The following is a 21,347-nucleotide window of genomic DNA, read 5'->3' as shown; positions in this document are numbered from 1 at the left end:
TGTAGAAACCACGTCTCCCTGAATAAAGCTCTGAGACAGTGTTGAACAGAGTTGAATGTAGAAACCACGTCTCCCTGAATAAAGCTCTGAGCCAGAGTTGAACAGTGTTGAATGTAGAAACCATGTGTCCCTGAATAAAGCTCTGAGACAGTGTTGAATGTAGAAGCCACGTCTCCCTGAATAAAGCTCTGAGACAGAGTTGAATGTAGAAACCACGTCTCCCTGAATAAAGCTCTGAGACAGTGTTGCATTTAGAAACCACGTCTCCCTGAATAAAGCTCTGAGACAGTGTTGAACAGAGTTGAATGTAGAAACCACGTCTCCCTGAATAAAGCTCTGAGCCAGAGTTGAACAGTGTTGAATGTAGAAACCATGTCTCCCTGAATAAAGCTCTCAGACAGAGTTGAATGTAGAAACCATGTCTCCCTGAATAAAGCTCTGAGACAGTGTTGAACAGAGTTGAATGTAGAAACCACGTCTCCCTGAATAAAGCTCTGAGCCAGAGTTGAACAGTGTTGAATGTAGAAACCATGTCTCCCTGAATAAAGCTCTGAGACAGTGTTGAATGTAGAAGCCACGTCTCCCTGACTAAAGCTCTGAGACAGTGTTGAATGTAGAAACCATGTCTCCCTGAATAAAGCTCTGAGACAGTGTTGCATTTAGAAACCACGTCTCCCTGAATAAAGCTCTGATACAGTGTTGAATGTAGAAACCACATCTCCCTGAATAAAGCTCTGAGACAGTGTTGAATGTAGAAACCACGTCTCCCTGAATAAAGCTCTGAGACAGAGTTGAACAGTGTTGAATGTAGAAACCATGTCTCCCTGAATAAAGCTCTGAGACAGTGTTGAATGTAGAAACCACGTCTCCCTGAATAAAGCTCTGAGACAGAGTTGAACAGTGTTGAATGTAGAAACCACATCTCCCTGAATAAAGCTCTGATTCAGAGTTGAATGTAGAAACCATGTCTCCCTGAATAAAGCTCTGATTCAGAGTTGAATGTAGAAACCACATCTCCCTGCATAAAGCTCTGAGACAGAGTTGAACAGTGTTGAATGTAGAAACCACGTCTCCCTGAATAAAGCTCTGAGACAGAGTTGAATGTAGAAGCCACGTCTCCCTGAATAAAGCTCTGAGTCAGAGTTGAACAGTGTTGAATGTAGAAACCATGTCTCCCTGAATAAAGCTATGAGTCAGAGTTGAATGTAGAAGCCACGTCTCCCTGAATAAAGCTCTGATTCAGAGTTGAATGTAGAAGCCACGTCTCCCTGAATAAAGCTCTGAGACAGTGTTGAATGTAGAAACCACGTCTCCCTGAATAAAGCACTGAGACAGTGTTGAATGTAGAAACCACGTCTCCCTGAATAAAGCTCTGAGACAGAGTTGAACTGTGTTGAATGTAGAAACCATGTCTCCCTGAATAAAGCTATGAGTTAGAGTTGAACAGTGTTGAATGTAGAAACCATGTCTCCCTGAATAAAGCTATGAGTCAGAGTTGAACAGAGTTGAATGTAGAAACCACGTCTCCCTGAATAAAGCTCTGAGACAGAGTTGAATGTAGAAACCATGTCTCCCTGAATAAAGCTCTGAGCCAGTGTTGAATGTAGAAACCATGTCTCCCTGAATAAAGCTCTGAGTCAGAGTTGAACAGTGTTGAATGTAGAAACCACGTCTCCCTGAATAAAGCTCTGAGACAGTGTTGAACAGTGTTGAATGTAGTCCTGCTGTAGACTGTAGTCTGGTAGTCCTGCTGTAGTCTGGTAGTCCTGCTGTAGACGGTGGTCCTGCTGTAGACTGTAGTCTGGTAGTCCTGCTGTAGTCTGGTAGTCCTGCTGTAGTCTGGTAGTCCTGCTGTAGTCTGGTAGTCCTGCTGTAGACTGTAGTCTGGTAGTCCTGCTGTAGTCTGGTAGTCCTGCTGTAGTCTGGTAGTCCTGCTGTAGATGGTGGTCCTGCTGTAGATGGTAGTCTGGTGGTCCTGCTGTAGATGGTAGTCTGGTAGTCCTGCTGTAGTCTGGTAGTCCTGCTGTAGATGGTAGTCTGGTGGTCCTGCTGTAGATGGTAGTCTGGTAGTCCTGCTGTAGTCTGGTAGTCCTGCTGTAGACGGTGGTCCTGCTGTAGATGGTAGTCTGGTAGTCCTGCTGTAGATGGTAGTCTGGTGGTCCTGCTGTAGATGGTAGTCTGGTAGGCCTGCTGTAGTCTGGTAGTCCTGCTGTAGATGGTAGTCTGGTAGTCCTGCTGTAGATGGTAGTCTGGTGGTCCTGCTGTAGATGGTAGTCTGGTAGTCCTGCTGTAGATGGTGGTCCTGCTGTAGATGGTAGTCTGGTAGTCCTGCTGTAGATGGTAGTCTGGTAGTCCTGCTGTAGTCTGGTAGTTCTGCTGTAGACTGGTAGTCCTGTTGTAGTCTGGTAGTCCTGTTGTAGCCTGGTAGTCCTGCTGTAGTCTGGAAGTCCTGTTGTAGTCTGGTAGTCCTGCTGTAGATGGTAGTCCTGCTGTAGACGGTAGTCCTGCTGTAGTTTGGTAGTCCTGCTGTAGGCGGTAGTCTGGTAGTCCTGCTGTAGTCTGGTAGTCCTGCGGTAGTCCTGCGGTAGTCTGGTTCAGTCAGCTCCTCCCTCACACAGCCTCTCTATCCTCCCAGCTCCTCCCTCACACAGCCTCTCTATCCTCCCAGTTCCTCTCTTACACAGCCTCTCTATCCTCCCAGCTCCTCCCTCACACAGCCTCTCTATCCTCCCAGCTCCTCCCTCACACAGCCTCTCTATCCTCTCAGCTCCTCCCTCACACAGCCTCTCTATCCTCCCAGTTCCTCCCTCACACACTCTCTATCCTCCCAGCTCCTCCCTCACAACCTCTATAGCCTCACAGCTCCTCCCTCACACAGCATATCTAGCCTCACAGCCCCTCCCTCTAGTCTCACAGCTCCTCCCTCACAGCCTGTCTTGCCTCACACAGCCTCTCTTGCCTCACAGCTCCTCCCTCACACAGCCTCTCTATCATCCCATCTTCTCCCTCACACAGCCTCTATAGTCTCACAGCTCCTCCCTCACACAGCATCTCTATCCTCCTAGCTCCTCCCTCTCTATCCTCCCAGCTCCTCCCTCACGCAGCCTCTCTATCCCCCCAGCTCCTCCCTCACACAGCCTCTCTATCCTCCCAGCTCCTCCCTCACACAGCCTCTCCAGCCTCCCAGCTCCTCCCTCACACAGCCTCTCTATCCTCCCAGCTCCTCCCTCACACAGCCTCTCTATCCTCCCAGCTCCTCCCTCACACAGCCTCTCCAGCCTCCCAGCTCCTCCCTCACACAGCCTCTCTATCCTCCCAGCTCCTCCCTCACACAACCTCTATATCCTCCCAGCTCCTCCCTCACACAGCCTCTCTATCCTCCCAGCTCCTCCCTCACACAGCCTCTCCAGCCTCCCAGCTCCTCCCTCACACAGCCTCTCTATCCTCCCAGCTCCTCCCTCACACAGCCTCTCTATCCTCCCAGCTCCTCCCTCTCTATCCTCCCAGCTCCTCCCTCTCTATCCTCCCAGCTCCTCCATCTCTATCCTCCCAGCTCCTCCCTCACACAGCCTCTCCAGCCTCCCAGCTCCTCCCTCACACAGCCTCTCTATCCTCCCAGCTCCTCCCTCACACAGCCTCTCTATCCTCCCAGCTCGTCCCTCACACAGCCTCTCTATCCTCCCAGCTCCTCCCTCTCTATCCTCCCAGCTCCTCCATCTCTATCCTCCCAGCTCCTCCCTCACACAGCCTCTCCAGCCTCCCAGCTCCTCCCTCACACAGCCTCTATAGTCTCACAGCTCCTCCCTCACACAGCATCTCTATCCTCCTAGCTCCTCCCTCTCTATCCTCCCAGCTCCTCCCTCACGCAGCCTCTCTATCCCCCCAGCTCCTCCCTCACACAGCCTCTCTATCCTCCCAGCTCCTCCCTCACACAGCCTCTCCAGCCTCCCAGCTCCTCCCTCACACAGCCTCTCTATCCTCCCAGCTCCTCCCTCACACAGCCTCTCTATCCTCCCAGCTCCTCCCTCACACAGCCTCTCTATCCTCCCAGCTCCTCCCTCACACAGCCTCTCCAGCCTCCCAGCTCCTCCCTCACACAGCCTCTCTATCCTCCCAGCTCCTCCCTCACACAGCCTCTCCAGCCTCCCAGCTCCTCCCTCACACAGCCTCTCTATCCTCCCAGCTCCTCCCTCACACAGCCTCTCTATCCTCCCAGCTCCTCCCTCTCTATCCTCCCAGCTCCTCCCTCTCTATCCTCCCAGCTCCTCCATCTCTATCCTCCCAGCTCCTCCCTCACACAGCCTCTCCAGCCTCCCAGCTCCTCCCTCACACAGCCTCTCTATCCTCCCAGCTCCTCCCTCACACAGCCTCTCTATCCTCCCAGCTCGTCCCTCACACAGCCTCTCTATCCTCCCAGCTCCTCCCTCTCTATCCTCCCAGCTCCTCCATCTCTATCCTCCCAGCTCCTCCCTCACACAGCCTCTCCAGCCTCCCAGCTCCTCCCTCACACAGCCTCTCTATCCTCCCAGCTCCTCCCTCACACAGCCTCTCTATCCTCCCAGCTCCTCCCTCACACAGCCTCTCTATCCTCCCAGCTCCTCCCTCTCTATCCTCCCAGCTCCTCCCTCTCTATCCTCCCAGCTCCTCCATCTCTATCCTCCCAGCTCCTCCATCTCTATCCTCCCAGCTCCTCCCTCACACAGCCTCTCCAGCCTCCCAGCTCCTCCCTCACACAGCCTCTCTATCCTCCCAGCTCCTCCCTCACACAGCCTCTCTATCCTCCCAGCTCGTCCCTCACACAGCCTCTCTATCCTCCCAGCTCCTCCCTCTCTATCCTCCCAGCTCCTCCCTCTCTATCCTCCCAGCTCCTCCATCTCTATCCTCCCAGCTCCTCCCTCACACAGCCTCTCCAGCCTCCCAGCTCCTCCCTCACACAGCCTCTCTATCCTCCCAGCTTCTCCCTCTCTATCCTCCCAGCTCCTCCCTCTCTATCCTCCCAGTTCCTCCCTCTCTATCCTCCCAGTTCCTCCCTCTCTATCCTCCCAGCTCCTCCCTCTCTATCCTCCCAGCTCCTCCCTCTCTATCCTCCCAGCTCCTCCCTCTCTATCTTCCCAGCTCCTCCCTCTCTATCCTCCCAGCTCCTCCCTCACATAGAGCTGCTTTCAGAAGTCATGAAAGGGTCATTATGTACTGTTTTTATTTGACTCTGGCTCTTAAACTGAGGAGGGGTTGTTGAGTTGTTATTGCTGCTTCTGAAAGTGCCTACCAGTCGGCAGTGGAGTTGGGCAATCACACTTACCGTGTGTGTGTGTGTGTGTATACCACTTCCTGAGAGTACCTGGGCTTGTGTAGGACCACTTTGTTGCTCCTCTCCCCCCATGTTTTCCTGACCAGAGCGGTACAGTGCCCTCTCCTATCCCCTGCTCTCCTCTCCCTTCATCTCCCTGGCTCTCCTATCCCTTCCTCTCCCTGGCTCTCCTATCCCTTCCTCTCCCCGGCTCTCCTCTCCCTTCCTCTCCCCGGCTCTCCTATCCCTTCCTCTCCCCGGCTCTCCTATCCCTTCCTCTCCCCGGCTCTCCTATCCCTTCCTCTCCCTCGCTCTCCTATCCCTTCCTCTCCCCGGCTCTCCCTCTCCCTTCCTCTCCCCGGCTCTCCCTCTCCCCGGCTCTCCCTCTCCCTTCCTCTCCCCGGCTCTCCCTCTCCCTTCCTCTCCCCGGCTCTCCCTCTCCCTTCCTCTCCCCGGCTCTCCCTCTCCCTTCCTCTCCCCGGCTCTCCCTCTCCCATCCTCTCCCCGGCTCTCCCTCTCCCATCCTCTCCCCGGCTCTCCCTCTCCCATCCTCTCCCCGGCTCTCCCTCTCCCATCCTCTCCGCGGCTCTCCCTCTCCCTTCCTCTCCCCGGCTCTCCCTCTCCCCGGCTCTCCCTCTCCCATCCTCTCTCCTGCTCTCATCTTTTTGGAGTTCAGAAGAGAGGCCTCACCATAGCGCCTCCTCAAATATCGATTTGTAAACCTCCAGGAGAGGTTAGGAAGGGTGAGAGTGATAGAGGCAGAGACGGGGAAAGGAGACAAAGACAATATCCCTTTTCCCATGACTGAAGTAGGTCTGGTTAGGTAAGGCCCATTAAGTCATCTCTCTCTTTCCCTCTTGCGCTCGCGTTCTCGGCCATCTCTCTCTCTCTTTCTCTCTGTCTCTCTCTCTGTGTCTGTCTCTCTGTCTGCCTCTGTCTCTCTCTCTTGCTTCTAGCTCCTTCCACTTAGATGTGTTCATCCTGAACCACAGTGTTGGGCAGGCTAAATGAGATCTGACTGCCAGTGTACAGTGGGGAGAACAAGTATTTGATACACTGCCGATTTTGCAGGTTTTCCTCTTACAAAGCATGTGAGAGACGGAATCTAAAACTAAAATCCAGAAAATCACATTGTATGATTTTTAAGTAATTAATTTGCATTTTATTGCATGACATAAGTATTTGATCACCTACCAACCAGTAAGAATTCCGTCTCTCACAGACCTGTTAGTTTTCTTTAAGAAGCCCTCCTGTTCTCCACTCATTACCTGTATTAATTGCTCCTGTTGGAACTCGTTACCTGTATAAAAGACACCTGTCCACACACTCAATCAAACAGACTCCAACCTCTCCACAATGGCCAAAACCAGAGAGCTGTGTAAGGACATCAGGGATACAATTGTAGACCTGCACAAGGCTGGGATGGGCTACAGGACAATAGGCAAGCAGCTTGGTGAGAAGGCAACAACTGTTGGCGCAATTATTATAAAATGGAAGAAGTTCAAGATGACGGTCAATCACCCTCAATCTGGGGCTCCATGCAAGATTTCACCTCGTGGGGCATCAATGATCATGAGGAAGGTGAGGGATCAGCCCAGAACTACACTACAGGACCTGGTCAATGACCTGAAGAGAGCTGGGACCACAGTCTCAAAGAAAACCATTAGTAACACACTACACCGTCATGGATTAAAATCCTGCAGCGCACGCAAGGTCCCCCTACTCAAGCCAGCGCATGTCCAGGCCCGTCTGAAGCTTTCCAATGACCATCTGGATGATCCAGAGGAGGAATGGAAGAAGGACATGTGGTCTGATGAGACAAAAATAGAGCTTTTTGGTCTAAACTCCACTCGTCGTGTTTGGAGGGGTTAATTAGGGTTAGTTTAGGGGAGGGGACTCTGGGTTAGGGTTAGTTTAAGGGGAGGTGACTCTGGGTTAGTTTAGGGGGAGTGGACTCTGGGTTAGTTTAGGAGGAAGGGAGGGGACTCTGGGTTAGGACTCTGGATTTGGGTTAGGACTCTGGGTTTGGGTTAGGACTCTGGGTTTGGGTTAGGACTCTGGGTTTGGGTTAGGACTCTGGGTTAGGACTCTGGGTTAGGACTCTGGGTTAGGACTCTGGGTTAGGACTCTGGGTTAGGACTCTGGGTTAGGACTCTGGGTTAGGACTCTGGGTTAGGACTCTGGGTTAGGACTCTGGATTTGGGTTAGGACTCTGGGTTAGGACTCTGGATTTGGGTTAGGACTCTGGGTTAGGACTCTGGGTTAGGACTCTTGATTTGGGTTAGGACTCTGGGTTAGGACTCTGGGTTAGGACTCTGGGTTAGGACTCTGGGTTAGTTTGATAATACATGTTCAGAGAACCTGCCTTATTTAAAGGGTTTTGTTCTGACCAGCTAAGTGAACACTTGGTCACTCTACAGACTGTTGAAGTGTCCTATCAGAACAGATGTAGTATTGTCCAATAGGAGGCAGGAACACATGGGGGATTAGTTACAGAATATCATATTTTTCTTCCTGCCGCGGCAAACTGAAAATACCCATAAAACCTCAGGGACGTAACTTGGACCGCTTTCTAACGCTTTATAAACATCCTGAATATAATGCTTACAATTATATCAAAGATTTAAAATGGTTTCAGGAAGAGATAATTGAGCAGTGCACGCACGTACACACACACACACACACACACACACCCGCCAACGCTCATTGCACTGTCAACAAAGGCCACCAGGATAGTTCATAGTAGAGTCTCGTGCCAGAGAGAGAGCCAGGGTAACAGAGCCCCGTGCCAGAGAGAGAGAGCCAGGGTAACCGAGCCCCGTGCCAGAGAGAGAGCCAGGGTAACAGAGCCCCGTGCCAGAGAGAGAGAGCCAGGGTAACCGAGCCCCGTGCCAGAGAGAGAGCCAGGGTAACAGAGACCCGTGCCAGAGAGAGAGCCAGGGTAACAGAGCCCCGTGCCAGAGAGAGAGAGAGCCAGGGTAACAGAGCCCCGTGCCAGAGAGAGAGCCAGGGTAACAGAGCCCCGTGCCAGAGAGAGAGAGCCAGGGTAACAGAGCCCCGTGCCAGAGAGAGAGCCAGGGTAACAGAGCCCCGTGCCAGAGAGGGAGCCAGGGTAACAGAGCCCTGTGCCAGAGAGGGAGCCATGGTAACAGAGCCCCGTGCCAGAGAGGGAGCCAGGGTAACAGAGCCCCGTGCCAGAGAGAGAGCCAGGGTAACAGAGCCCCGTGCCAGGGGGGAAGGAGAGACTACCCACTGTCAAGATGACTTAGCAGAGAGGAAACAGAGGAGGTTTATCTGTCAAGATGACTTAGCAGAGAGGAAACAGAGGAGGTTTATCTGTCAAGATGACTTAGCAGAGAGGAAACAGAGGTTTTTCTGTCAAGATGACTTAGCAGAGAGGAAACGGAGAGGTTTATCTGTCAAGATGACTTAGCAGAGAGGAAACGGAGAGGAGGTTTCTGTCAAGATGACTTAGCAGAGAGGAAACAGAGGAGGTTTATCTGTCAAGATGACTTAGCAGAGAGGAAACGGAGAGGAGGTTTCTGTCAAGATGACTTAGCAGAGATGAAACAGAGGAGGTTTATCTGTCAAGATGACTTAGCAGAGAGGAAACAGAGGAGGTTTATCTGTCAAGATGACTTAGCAGAGAGGAAACGGAGAGGTTTATCTGTCAAGATGACTTAGCAGAGAGGAAACGGAGAGGTTTATCTGTCAAGATGACTTAGCAGAGAGGAAACGGAGAGAAGGTTTCTGTCAAGATGACTTAGCAGAGAGGAAACAGAGGAGGTTTATCTGTCAAGATGACTTAGCAGAGAGGAAAAGGAGAGGAGGTTTATCTGTCAAGATGTCTTAGCAGAGAGGAAACGGAGAGGAGGTTTCTGTCAAGATGACTTAGCAGAGATGAAAAGGAGAGGAGGTTTATCTGTCAAGATGTCTTAGCAGAGAGGAAACGGAGAGGAGGTTTCTGTCAAGATGACTAAGCAGAGATGAAACCCCAGAGGAGGTTTGTCTTTACCCTGACTCCTACATCAACCCTAACCTCCCCTCTCCCCTCCCCAGTCACTAGACTCCTACATCAACCCTAACCTCCCCTCCCCAGTCACTAGACTCCTACATCAACCCTAACCTCCCCTCCCCTCCCCAGTCACTAGACTCCTACATCAACCCTAACCTCCCCTCCCCTCCCCAGTCACTAGACTCCTACATCAACCCTAACCTCCCCTCCCCTCCCCAGTCACTAGACTCCTACATCAACCCTAACCTCCCCTCCCCTCCCCAGTCACTAGACTCCTACATCAACCCTAACCTCCCCTCCCCAGTCACTAGACTCCTACATCAACCCTAACCTCCCCTCCCCTCCCCAGTCACTAGACTCCTACATCAACCCTAACCTCCCCTCCCCAGTCACCAGACTCTGAGATCAGATGCTGTTAATCCCCTTTAATCAGACAGAACCCTTTCTCTCAACCTGGCACCCAGAGCTGTCACACACCCCCCCCCCCCCCCCCCCCCCAGTGCTGGGTGTTTACCGGTTCGGAGGGTACCTAGGCTCCGGCACGTCTCTTTACTCCTTCTCTGCAGCTCCCTGCTCTCTGCTTCACCCCTACAGCAGAGTTACAGCCCCATGACAGGCACATGGTGTGGGATACTAGCTCGTCCCAGCCTGGAGGAAGGAGAGGCTACCCACTGGTCAGGTCCTAGCTCGTCCCAGCCTGGGGGAAGGAGAGACTACCCACTGGTCAGGTCCTAGCTCGTCCCAGCCTGGGGGAAGGAGAGACTACCCACTGGTCTGGTCCTAGCTCGTCCCAGCCTGGGGGAAGGAGAGACTACCCACTGGTCAGGTCCTAGCTCGTCCCAGCCTGGGGGAAGGAGAGACTACCCACTGGTCAGGTCCTAGCTCGTCCCAGCCTGGGGGAAGGAGAGGCTACCCACTGGTCAGGTCCTAGCTCGTCCCAGCCTGGAGGAAGGAGAGGCTACCCACTGGTCAGGTCCTAGCTCGTCCCAGCCTGGGGGAAGGAGAGACTACCCACTGGTCAGGTCCTAGCTCGTCCCAGCCTGGAGGAAGGAGAGGCTACCCACTGGTCAGGTCCTAGCTCGTCCCAGCCTGGGGGAAGGAGAGACTACCCACAGGTCAGGTCCTAGCTCGTCCCAGCCTGGGGGAAGGAGAGACAACCCACTGGTCTGGTCCTAGCTCGTCCCAGCCTGGACCCTGGGGGAAGGAGAGACTACCCACTGGTCAGGTCCCAGCCTGGGGGAAGGAGAGACTACCCACTGGTCAGGTCCTAGCTCGTCCCAGCCTGGGGGAAGGAGAGACTACCCACTGGTCAGGTCCTAGCTCGTCCCAGCCTGGGGGAAGGAGAGACTACCCACTGGTCAGGTCCTAGCTCGTCCCAGCCTGGGGGAAGGAGAGACTACCCACTGGTCAGATCCTAGCTCGTCCCAGCTTGGACCCTGGGGGAAGGAGAGACTACCCACTGGTCAGGTCCTAGCTCGTCCCAGCCTGGGGGAAGGAGAGACTACCCACTGGTCAGATCCTAGCTCGTCCCAGCTTGGACCCTGGGGGAAGGAGAGACTACCCCCTGGTCAGGTCCTAGCTCGTCCCAGCCTGGACCCTGGGGGAAGGAGAGACTACCCACTGGTCAGGTCCTAGCTCGTCCCAGCCTGGGGGAAGGAGAGACTACCCACTGGTCAGGTCCTAGCTCGTCCCAGCCTGGGGGAAGGAGAGACTACCCACTGGTCAGGTCCTAGCTCGTCCCAGCCTGGGGGAAGGAGAGACTTCCCACTGGTCAGATCCTAGCTCGTCCCAGCTTGGACCCTGGGGGAAGGAGAGACTACCCACTGGTCAGGTCCTAGCTCGTCCCAGCCTGGGGGAAGGAGAGACTACCCCCTGGTCAGGTCCTAGCTCGTCCCAGCCTGGACCCTGGGGGAAGGAGAGACTACCCACTGGTCAGGTCCTAGCTCGTCCCAGCCTGGGGGAAGGAGAGACTACCCACTGGTCAGGTCCTAGCTCGTCCCAGCCTGGGGGAAGGAGAGACTACCCACTGGTCAGGTCCTAGCTCGTCCCAGCCTGGGGGAAGGAGAGACTACCCACTGGTCAGGTCCTAGCTCGTCCCAGCCTGGACCCTGGAGGAAAGAGAGGCTACCCACTGGTCAGGTCCTAGCTCGTCCCAGCCTGGACCCTGGGGGAAGGAGAGACTACCCACTGGTCAGGTCCCAGCCTGGGGGAAGGAGAGACTACCCACTGGTCAGGTCCTAGCTCGTCCCAGCCTGGGGGAAGGAGAGACTACCCACTGGTCAGGTCCTAGCTCGTCCCAGCCTGGCGGATGGAGAGACTACCCACTGGTCAGGTCCTAGCTCGTCCCAGCCTGGGGGAAGGAGAGACTACCAACTGGTCAGATCCTAGCTCGTCCCAGCCTGGAACCTGGGGGAAGGAGAGACTACCCACTGGTCAGGTCCTAGCTCGTCCCAGCCTGGGGGAAGGAGAGACTACCCCCTGGTCAGGTCCTAGCTCGTCCCAGCTTGGACCCTGGGGGAAGGAGAGACTACCCACTGGTCAGGTCCTAGCTCGTCCCAGCCTGGGGGAAGGAGAGACTACCCACTGGTCAGGTCCTATCTCGTCCCAGCCTGGGGGAAGGAGAGACTACCCACTGGTCAGGTCCTAGCTCGTCCCAGCCTGGGGGAAGGAGAGACTACCCACTGGTCAGGTCCTAGCTCGTCCCAGCCTGGGGGAAGGAGAGACTACCCACTGGTCAGGTCCTAGCTCGTCCCAGCCTGGACCCTGGAGGAAGGAGAGGCTACCCACTGGTCAGGTCCTAGCTCGTCCCAGCCTGGGGGAAGGAGAGACAACCCACTGGTCAGGTCCTAGCTCGTCCCAGCCTGGACCCTGGGGGAAGGAGAGACTACCCACTGGTCAGGTCCTAGCTCGTCCCAGTCTGGACCCTGGGGGAAGGAGAGACTAGCCACTGGTCAGGTCCTAGCTCGTCCCAGCCTGGGGGAAGGAGAGACTACCCACTGGTCAGGTCCTAGCTCGTCCCAGCCTGGATCCTGGGGGAAGGAGAGACTACCCACTGGTCAGGTCCTAGCTCGTCCCAGCCTGGGGGAAGGAGAGTCTAGCCACTGGTCAGGACCTAGCTCGTCCCAGCCTGGGGGAAGGAGAGACTACCCACTGGTCAGGTCCTAGCTCGTCCCAGCCTGGGGGAAGGAGAGACTACCCACTGGTCAGGTCCTAGCTCGTCCCAGCCTGGGGGAAGGAGAGACTACCCACTGGTCAGGTCCTAGCTCGTCCCAGCCTGGACCCTGGGGGAAGGAGAGACTACCCACTGGTCAGGTCCTAGCTCGTCCCAGCCTGGGGGAAGGAGAGACAACCCACTGGTCAGGTCCTAGCTCGTCCCAGCCTGGACCCTGGGGGAAGGAGAGACTACCCACTGGTCAGGTCCTAGCTCGTCCCAGCCTGGGGGAAGGAGAGACTACCCACTGGTCAGGTCCTAGCTCGTCCCAGCCTGGGGGAAGGAGAGACTACCCACTGGTCAGGTCCTAGCTCGTCCCAGCCTGGGGGAAGGAGAGACTACCCACTGGTCAGGTCCTAGCTCGTCCCAGCCTGGACCCTGGGGTAAGGAGAGACTACCCACTGGTCAGGTCCTAGCTCGTCCCAGCCTGGGGGAAGGAGAGACAACCCACTGGTCAGGTCGTAGCTCGTCCCAGCCTGGACCCTGGGGGAAGGAGAGACTACCCACTGGTCAGGTCCTAGCTCGTCCCAGCATGGGGGAAGGATAGACTACCCACTGGTCAGGTCCTAGCTCGTCCCAGCCTGGACCCTGGAGGAAGGAGAGGCTACCCACTGGTCAGGTCCTAGCTCGTCCCAGCCTGGACCCTGGGGGAAGGAGAGACTACCCACTGGTCAGGTCCTAGCTCTTCCCAGTCTGGACCCTGGGGGAAGGAGAGACTAGCCACTGGTCAGGTCCTAGCTCGTCTCAGCCTGGGGGAAGGAGAGACTACCCACTGGTCAGGTCCTAGCTCGTCCCAGCCTGGATCCTGGGGGAAGGAGAGACTACCCACTGGTCAGGTCCTAGCTCGTCCCAGCCTGGGGGAAGGAGAGACTACCCACTGGTCAGGTCCTAGCTCGTCCCAGCCTGGGGGAAGGAGAGACTAGCCACTGGTCAGGTCCTAGCTCGTCCCAGCCTGGGGGAAGGAGAGACTACCCACTGGTCAGGTCCTAGCTCGTCCCAGCCTGGATCCTGGGGGAAGGAGAGACTACCCACTGGTCAGGTCCTAGCTCGTCCCAGCCTGGGGGAAGGAGAGACTACACACTGGTCAGGTCCTAGCTCGTCCCAGTTCTGATTTCTGGATTGTCTACTACCTCTAACACAGGAGTGACATTACCACCAGCAATATCATTCCCTAGTAGCAATGTGACTCCTTTTACTGGGAGTGTAGATACAACACCAACACGGAAATGTCCTGATACCAAGTCTGACACTAAGTGGACCCAGTGTAATGGTACAGGTACGGTTTCTGTCTCTATTCCCTGTAATATGACATGTGAGCCACAATATGTTTCAGAAGACCAGGGTAAAGCATCTGTAATGATTACTGACTGCGCCTCCCCAGTGTCTCGTAGGATTTGGATAGGCTTTTGATCCGCTTGTTCTCCTGTTAAGGAAACATAACCGGTAGAGATAAACGGAGCATAGACAGGATCCGGTTTCTCAAATGCTGAATCAACAACTCGATCCAATGGACGAGCCAAAGACTTGACTAAACCCAAACTTTTCATTTTTGGGGACGATGACAGGGACTGTTTCGGTTTTTCTTTCAAAACTGTGCAGTCCGCAATCACGTGACCCTTTTGGTGACAGTAAAAACATTCACGGATTTCATGAAAAGGCTTAGGGTTTTCAGAGGAAAAGCGACCTGAACGAGGAACTGATGACGTAATCGTCCGGCCTTCAAAACGCGGAGCACCAAAGACAGTCTTGTGTGTCAAAGCGTACTCATCTGCCAACACTGCTGCTTGGGCCAATGTCACCACTTTCTGTTCATTTAAATGAACTACAATTCTATCTGGGAGGTTGCCTTTAAAGTCCTCCAACAGCATCAACTCCTTAATATCAGCAAAGGTGTTAGCTTTGCTGGCTGAACACCAGCGACTAAACAGAGACTCTTTGTCCCTAGCGAATTCAACAAACGTACGGTGAGAGGGTTTCTTGTGGTTCCTGAAGCGCTGCCTATAAGCTTCCGGCACCAACTCATAAGCCCGCAACACGGTAGTTTTAACTGTATCGTAGTGTAAACTGTCTTCCAGGGAGAGCGCAGCTACGACTTCCTGGGCTTTCCCAGACAATTTACATTGTAATAGGAGTGGCCAAACCTCGAGTGGCCAATGCAGCGCAGCGGCTACACGCTCAAACGCAGAGAAATAAGAATACACTTCCGACTCTCGGAATGGAGGGACTAAAGCTATGTTTTTACTCACATCGAAGTGGGTTGGATGATGAGCAGCTTGTGGAGTCGCACTGGAGCGAGCCTCTAGCTCCAGTTGTCGGATCCTCACCTCCTTGTCAGCTTCTATTTTCCTAATTTCAAGTTCAAAATTCATCTGTCTCTCTTTATCTTTTTGCTCCATTTCTAACCGAGCCAGCCTCACCTTCAGCCTAGCAGTTCCATCTGAACGACCCGAAGCAGAAGATAAAGGATCGAATCGGGGCAATGTAAAAGGGGTACGAGGAACCCCTTCCTCCGCCTTGTCCTCCGACTTGGCATCAGAAGGTCTACCCGTCTCCTCTCCTTGCAATGAGAGAATGCGTTCTCTCACTAAACCCTCCCTGACTAGCACCAAAAGCTCAGCCTTTAGGGCTTTCTCAGGGACAACAAATCCATAATGGTCAGCTATAGCTATAAGGTCTACTTTACGAAACCTACCCAAACAATCAATAGAGGGCGCTTCAAAAAACTTGGAGATGGCTGAGGCAGCCATCTTATACAATGCAGTCTACTGAACACACTAACTAAACAAGTCATCCAAACTCACAACCTACCATCACACCTCAATCACTAACCACAGAGAGCTCAGAGCAGCAGGGTCCAGTGGGTTTAATGGAAAGATCCCGGATGAGCCCCCATTATGTTACGCACGCCTCTATGAAGAGGGAACGCAACACCCTGCTACAACTAAACTCTCCGTGAAGTGAAAAAGGTATGGACTGTAGGTGCGAGTAAGGATGACAACAGGCAGAATGTGGTACCGTTTACAAGGACTTTATTCCTTTACACGGTAATATGGGGAAAAGGGGCTGGACAGAACCAAAGCAAAGAAAGTAAATCTCAAAGCCCCCCCCTTACCTATCTTCCCTGCCTAACCACTTTTACCTAATTTAGCACCACCTGGTGCCCTAACCAAAATACAGGGGGTGGTCCGCCCAGGTCTTACCTAGTGTGCCTAGACAGTGAATATACTACGGGTATATGTATGCCCGCGGGCCTCTTGCCTAAGCACTACCAAGGTGCCTTCCCCTTCTCCCCTGGGAACAAATGAAACAGAATATTAAACAATTTTACAAACAAACTAAGAAACAAAGTACATCAAATAAGCTCTATCTGAGCAACAAACTCACAGAACATACCACTTCCCAGCAATTAACTCCCAGCACAATCAACCTCCAGCAAAAATCTCTCTATCACAAACAATCGCTCTGCAATGACCTCAGTGCAATGACATCAGAGCAAATCTCTAGCAAAATCTCTCTAGCAAATCCCTACCTCCAAAAATCTCTCTATGCAGTCCCTACCTCCAAAAATCTCTCTATGCAATCCCTACCTCCAAAAATCTCTCTCTCTCCTGAACAGAACACGGGCTTTTATACAGCTTTAGAAGGAATGTGTAACTGGAGACAGCTGTGTCTTGACGAGGGGGCGGGGTCAGCTCTCCAATTAGCCCTGGAGTCAACCAATCAGCTGCTTGAGGATTTCAGGAAGCCATTTCCTGAAATAAACACATGCACAAACACAAACTACAACACATAAACTGGGGAACGTAACATCAGGTCCTAGCTCGTCCCAGCCTGGGGGAAGGAGAGACTACCCACTGGTCAGGTCCTAGCTCGTCCCAGCCTGGGGGAAGGAGAGACTACCCACTGGTCAGGTCCTAGCTCATCCCAGACTGGAACCTGGGGGAAGGAGAGGCTACCCACTGTTCAGGTCCTAGCTCATCCCAGCCTGGAACCTGGGGGAAGGAGAGACTAGCCACTGGTCAGGTCCTTGCTCGTCCCAGCCTGGGGGAAGGAGAGACTACCCACTGGTCAGGTCCTAGCTCGTCCCAGCCTGGGGGAAGGAGAGACTACCCACTGGTCAGGTCCTAGCTCGTCCCAGCCTGGGGGAAGGAGAGACTACCCACTGGTCAGGTCCTAGCTCGTCCCAGCCAGGGGGAAGGAGAGACTACCCACTGGTCAGGTCCTAGCTCGTCCCAGCCTGGACCCTGGGGGAAGGAGAGACTACCCACTGGTCAGGTCCTTGCTCGTCCCAGCCTGGGGGAAGGAGAGACTACCCACTGGTCAGGTCCTAGCTCGTCCCAGCCTGGGGGAAGGAGAGACTACCCACTGGTCAGGTCCTAGCTCGTCCCAGCCTGGGGGAAGGAGAGACTACCCACTGGTCAGGTCCTAGCTCGTCCCAGCCTGGGGGAAGGAGAGACTACCCACTGGTCAGGTCCTAGCTCGTCCCAGCCTGGGGGAAGGAGAGACTACCCACTGGTCAGGTCCTAGCTCGTCCCAGCCTGGGGGAAGGAGAGACTACCCACTGGTCAGGTCCTAGCTCGTCCCAGCCTGGACCCTGGGGGAAGGAGAGACTACCCACTGGTCAGTTCCTAGCTCGTCCCAGCCTGGGGGAAGGAGAGACTACCCACTGGTCAGGTCCTAGCTCGTCCCAGCCTGGGGGAAGGAGAGACTACCCACTGGTCAGGTCCTAGCTCGTCCCAGCCTGGACCCTGGAGGAAGGAGAGGCTACCCACTGGTCAGGTCCTAGCTCGTCCCAGCCTGGACCCTGGAGGAAGGAGAGACTACCCACTGGTCAGGTCCTAGCTCGTCCCAGCCTGGGGGAAGGAGAGACTACACACTGGTCAGGTCCTAGCTCGTCCCAGCCTGGGGGAAGGAGAGACTACCCACTGGTCAGGTCCTAGCTCGTCCCAGCCTGGGGGAAGGAGAGACTACCCAGAAACCCTTTCAGTCCCTTCACCCCCCCCTCTTGTAGAAACCTTTGAATCTGATGAAGGCATCAGAGAACCAACCTGGTCCTCTATTATTAACCCTCTCTCTCTCTCTCTTTCCCCCGTCTGCCTCTCTCCCTCCATTCCCCTCTCTATCTCTCTCCCTCCATTCCCCTCTCTCTCTCTCTCTCTATCCATTCCCCTCTCTCTCTCTCTCTCTCCATACCCCTTTCTCTCTCTCTCTCCATTCCCCTCTCTCTCTCTTTCTCTCCATTCCCTCTCTCTCTCTCTCCCTCCTTTCCCCTCTCTCTTTCTCTCTCCCTCCTTCTGCCTCTCTCTCTCTCTCTCCCTCCATTCCTCTCTCCCTCTCTCTCTGTCTCTCTCGCTCTCGCTCTCTCTCTCTCTCTCTCCTCCTGTAGAAAGCTTTGAGTCTCTGATAAAGGCATCAGAGAACCACACCAACCTGGTCCTCCAGGCGTCGTACCGTAACATGGCTGGGGAGGCGTCAGGTCTGGTGAGAGAGTTGTTCACTGACGTCGGCCTCTTCCTCCTTGGCTCCGAACTCAACGTTGATGACATCACCAGCCGCTTCTTCGACGCTCTCTTCCCATTGGTCTACCACCACCTCATCAACCCCAGCCCCAGCCGCGTCACCCCCGGTTACGCCGAGTGCGTCCGCTCCGCCCGCCGCGATTTGTCCCCGTTCGGTGCCGCTCCGGGAGTCCTAGCCAATCAGATCGGGAGGTCGGGGGTCGGGGGTCGTGTGCTGTTACAGGCGCTGCACCTCGGCGTAGAGGTGATCAACACCACGGATCACCTGGTGTTTAGCAGGGAGTGTCGCAGAGCTCTGCTCAGGATGCAGTACTGTCCCCACTGCCACGGACTCACCCTGTCTAAACCCTGTATGGGCTACTGTCTCAACGTAATGCGTGGCTGTCTGGCTAGCATGGCTGAGGTAACCCTGGCGTTGTTTTACACGTGATAATAACACCACTATTCTATAGATTCCCTCTGCTTGTTATCTATTCATCTATTCTATATATTCCCTCTGCTTGTTATCTATTCTATAGGTTCCCTCTGCTTGTTATCTATTCTATAGGTTCTCTCTGCTTGTTATCTATTCTATAGGTTCCCTCTGCTTGTTATCTATTCTATAGGTTCCCTCTGCTTGTTATCTATTCTATAGGTTCCCTCTGCTTGTTATCTATTCTATAGATTCCCTCTGCTTGTTATCTATTCTATAGGTTCCCTCTGCTTGTTATCTATTCTATAGGTTCCCTCTGCTTGTTATCTATTCTATAGGTTCCCTCTGCTTGTTATCTATTCATCTATTCTATAGATTCCCTCTGCTTGTTATCTATTCTATAGGTTCCCTCTGCTTGTTATCTATTCTACAGGTTCCCTCTGCTTGTTATCTATTCTATAGGTTCCTTGTTATCTATTCTATAGATTCCCTCTGCTTGTTATCTATTCTATAGATTCCCTCTGCTTGTTATCTATTCTATAGGTTCCCTCTGCTTGTTATCTATTCTATAGGTTCCCTCTGCTTGTTATCTATTCTATAGGTTCCCTCTGCTTGTTATCTATTCTATAGGTTCCCTCTGCTTGTTATCTATTCTATAGGTTCCCTCTGCTTGTTATCTATTCTATAGGTTCCCTCTGCTTGTTATCTATTCATCTATTCTATAGATTCCCTCTGCTTGTTATCTATTCTATAGGTTCCCTCTGCTTGTTATCTATTCTATAGGTTCCTTGTTATCTATTCTATAGGTTCTCTCTGCTTGTTATCTATTCTATAGGTTCCCTCTGCTTGTTATCTATTCTATAGGTTCCCTCTGCTTGTTATCTATTCTATAGGTTCCCTCTGCTTGTTATCTATTCTATAGGTTCCCTCTGCTTGTTATCTATTCTATATATTCCCTCTGCTTGTTATCTATTCTATAGATTCCCTCTGCTTGTTATCTATTCTATAGGTTCCCTCTGCTTGTTATCTATTCTATAGGTTCCCGCTGCTCTATTCATCTCAGCTCCTTGTTTCATTTTGATTTGTTTTACTTGGAAAGTGTGATTTGTTTTTTTAAAAAGGTTGTAAAAAGATTTTGATTTTGATTTGAGGTGGACCCCCATTGGAGAGAATTCGTGAGGTCGTTAGAGGGGCTGTCGGCACGCATGCACGGATCTCAGGACCTGGAGCAAGTGCTGCTGGGAGTTCACGCCGTCGTCCACGACGCCGTCGCACATGCTCAGAGGAACGGGCCACACCTCTCGGAACAGGTGAGGTGTTTGGTGACGTGTTGTCGTCCCCTGTTGGATTGTCATTGTCAGGATTAAGTTCAGAGAGCATTTTAGAAATGTGCTTCAGACTTAGTGAATAACATGAAACCAACCAGTCACCAGACTAAGTGAATAATGTCCCTATAAAACCAACCAGTCACCAGACTAAGTGAATAATGTCCCTATAAAACCAACCAGTCACCAGACTAAGTGAATAACATAAAACCAACCAGTCACCAGACTAAGTGAATAATGTCCCTATAAAACCAACCAGTCACCAGACTAAGTGAATAATGTCCCTATAAAACCAACCAGTCACCAGACTAAGTGATTAACATGAAAACAACCAGTCACCAGACTAAGTGAATAACATGAAACCAACCAGTCACCAGACTAAGTGAATAACATGAAACCAACCAGTCACCAGACTAAGTGAATAACATGAAACCAACCAGTCACCAGACTAAGTGATTAATGTCCCTATAAAACCAACCAGTCACCAGACTAAGTGATTAATGTCCCTATAAAACCAACCAGTCACCAGACTAAGTGAATAACATGAAACCAACCAGTCACCAGACTAAGTGATTAACATGAAACCAACCAGTCACCAGACTAAGTGAATAATGTCCCTATAAAACCAGCCAGTCACCAGACTAAGTGATTAACATGAAACCAACCAGTCACCAGACTAAGTGAATAATGTCCCTATAAAACCAACCAGTCACCAGACTAAGTGAATAATGTCCCTATAAAACCAACCAGTCACCAGACTAACTGAATAACATGAAACCAACCAGTCACCAGAATAAGTGATTAACATGAAACCAACCAGTCACCAGACTAAGTGATTAATGTCCCTATAAAACCAACCAGTCACCAGACTAAGTGATTAACATGAAACCAACCAGTCACCAGACTAAGTGAATAATGTCCCTATAAAACCAAACAGTCACCAGACTGAATAATGTCCCTATAAAACCAACCAGTCACCAGACTAAGTGATTAACATGAAACCAGCCAGTCATCAGACTAAGTGAATAACATGAAACCAACCAGTCACCAGACTAAGTGAATAATGTCCCTATAAAACCAACCAGTCATCAGACTAAGTGATTAACATGAAACCAACCAGTCACCAGACTAAGTGATTAAAATGAAACCAACCAGTCACCAGACTAAGTGATTAACATGAAACCAACCAGTCACCAGACTAAGTGAATAATGTCCCTATCAAACCAACCAGTCACCAGACTAAGTGAATAATGTCCCTATAAAACCAACCAGTCACCAGACTAAGTGATTAAAATGAAACCAACCAGTCACCAGACTAAGTGAATAACATGAAACCAACCAGTCACCAGACTAAGTGAATAATGTCCCTATCAAACCAACCAGTCACCAGACTAAGTGAATAATGTCCCTATAAAACCAACCAGTCACCAGACTAAGTGATTAACATGAAACCAACCAGTCACCAGACTAAGTGATTAACATGAAACCAACCAGTCACCAGACTAAGTGATTAACATGAAACCAACCAGTCACCAGACTAAGTGATTAACATGAAACCAACCAGTCACCAGACTAAGT

General features: G+C 52.4%; 1 protein-coding gene across 1 annotated transcript in view; it reads left to right on the top strand.

Moving 5' to 3' along the window:
- LOC118947128 (glypican-5) overlaps positions 1–21,347 on the top strand; it is a 286,720-nt gene that overhangs the window by 21,514 nt on the left and 243,859 nt on the right. The window contains exons 3-4 of the mRNA XM_090206690.1: positions 17,900–18,435; positions 19,596–19,754. Coding sequence (XP_090062816.1) covers positions 17,900–18,435; positions 19,596–19,754 — 695 coding nt within the window. The remainder of the gene's footprint in view (positions 1–17,899; positions 18,436–19,595; positions 19,755–21,347) is intronic.

This window comes from Oncorhynchus mykiss, chromosome 18 (genome assembly GCF_057628025.1).
Source record: "Oncorhynchus mykiss isolate SJ-2025 chromosome 18, ASM5762802v1, whole genome shotgun sequence".
NCBI classification, from domain to species: Eukaryota; Metazoa; Chordata; class Actinopteri; order Salmoniformes; family Salmonidae; genus Oncorhynchus; species Oncorhynchus mykiss.
This window is presented reverse-complemented; position numbering and strand designations above follow the sequence as displayed.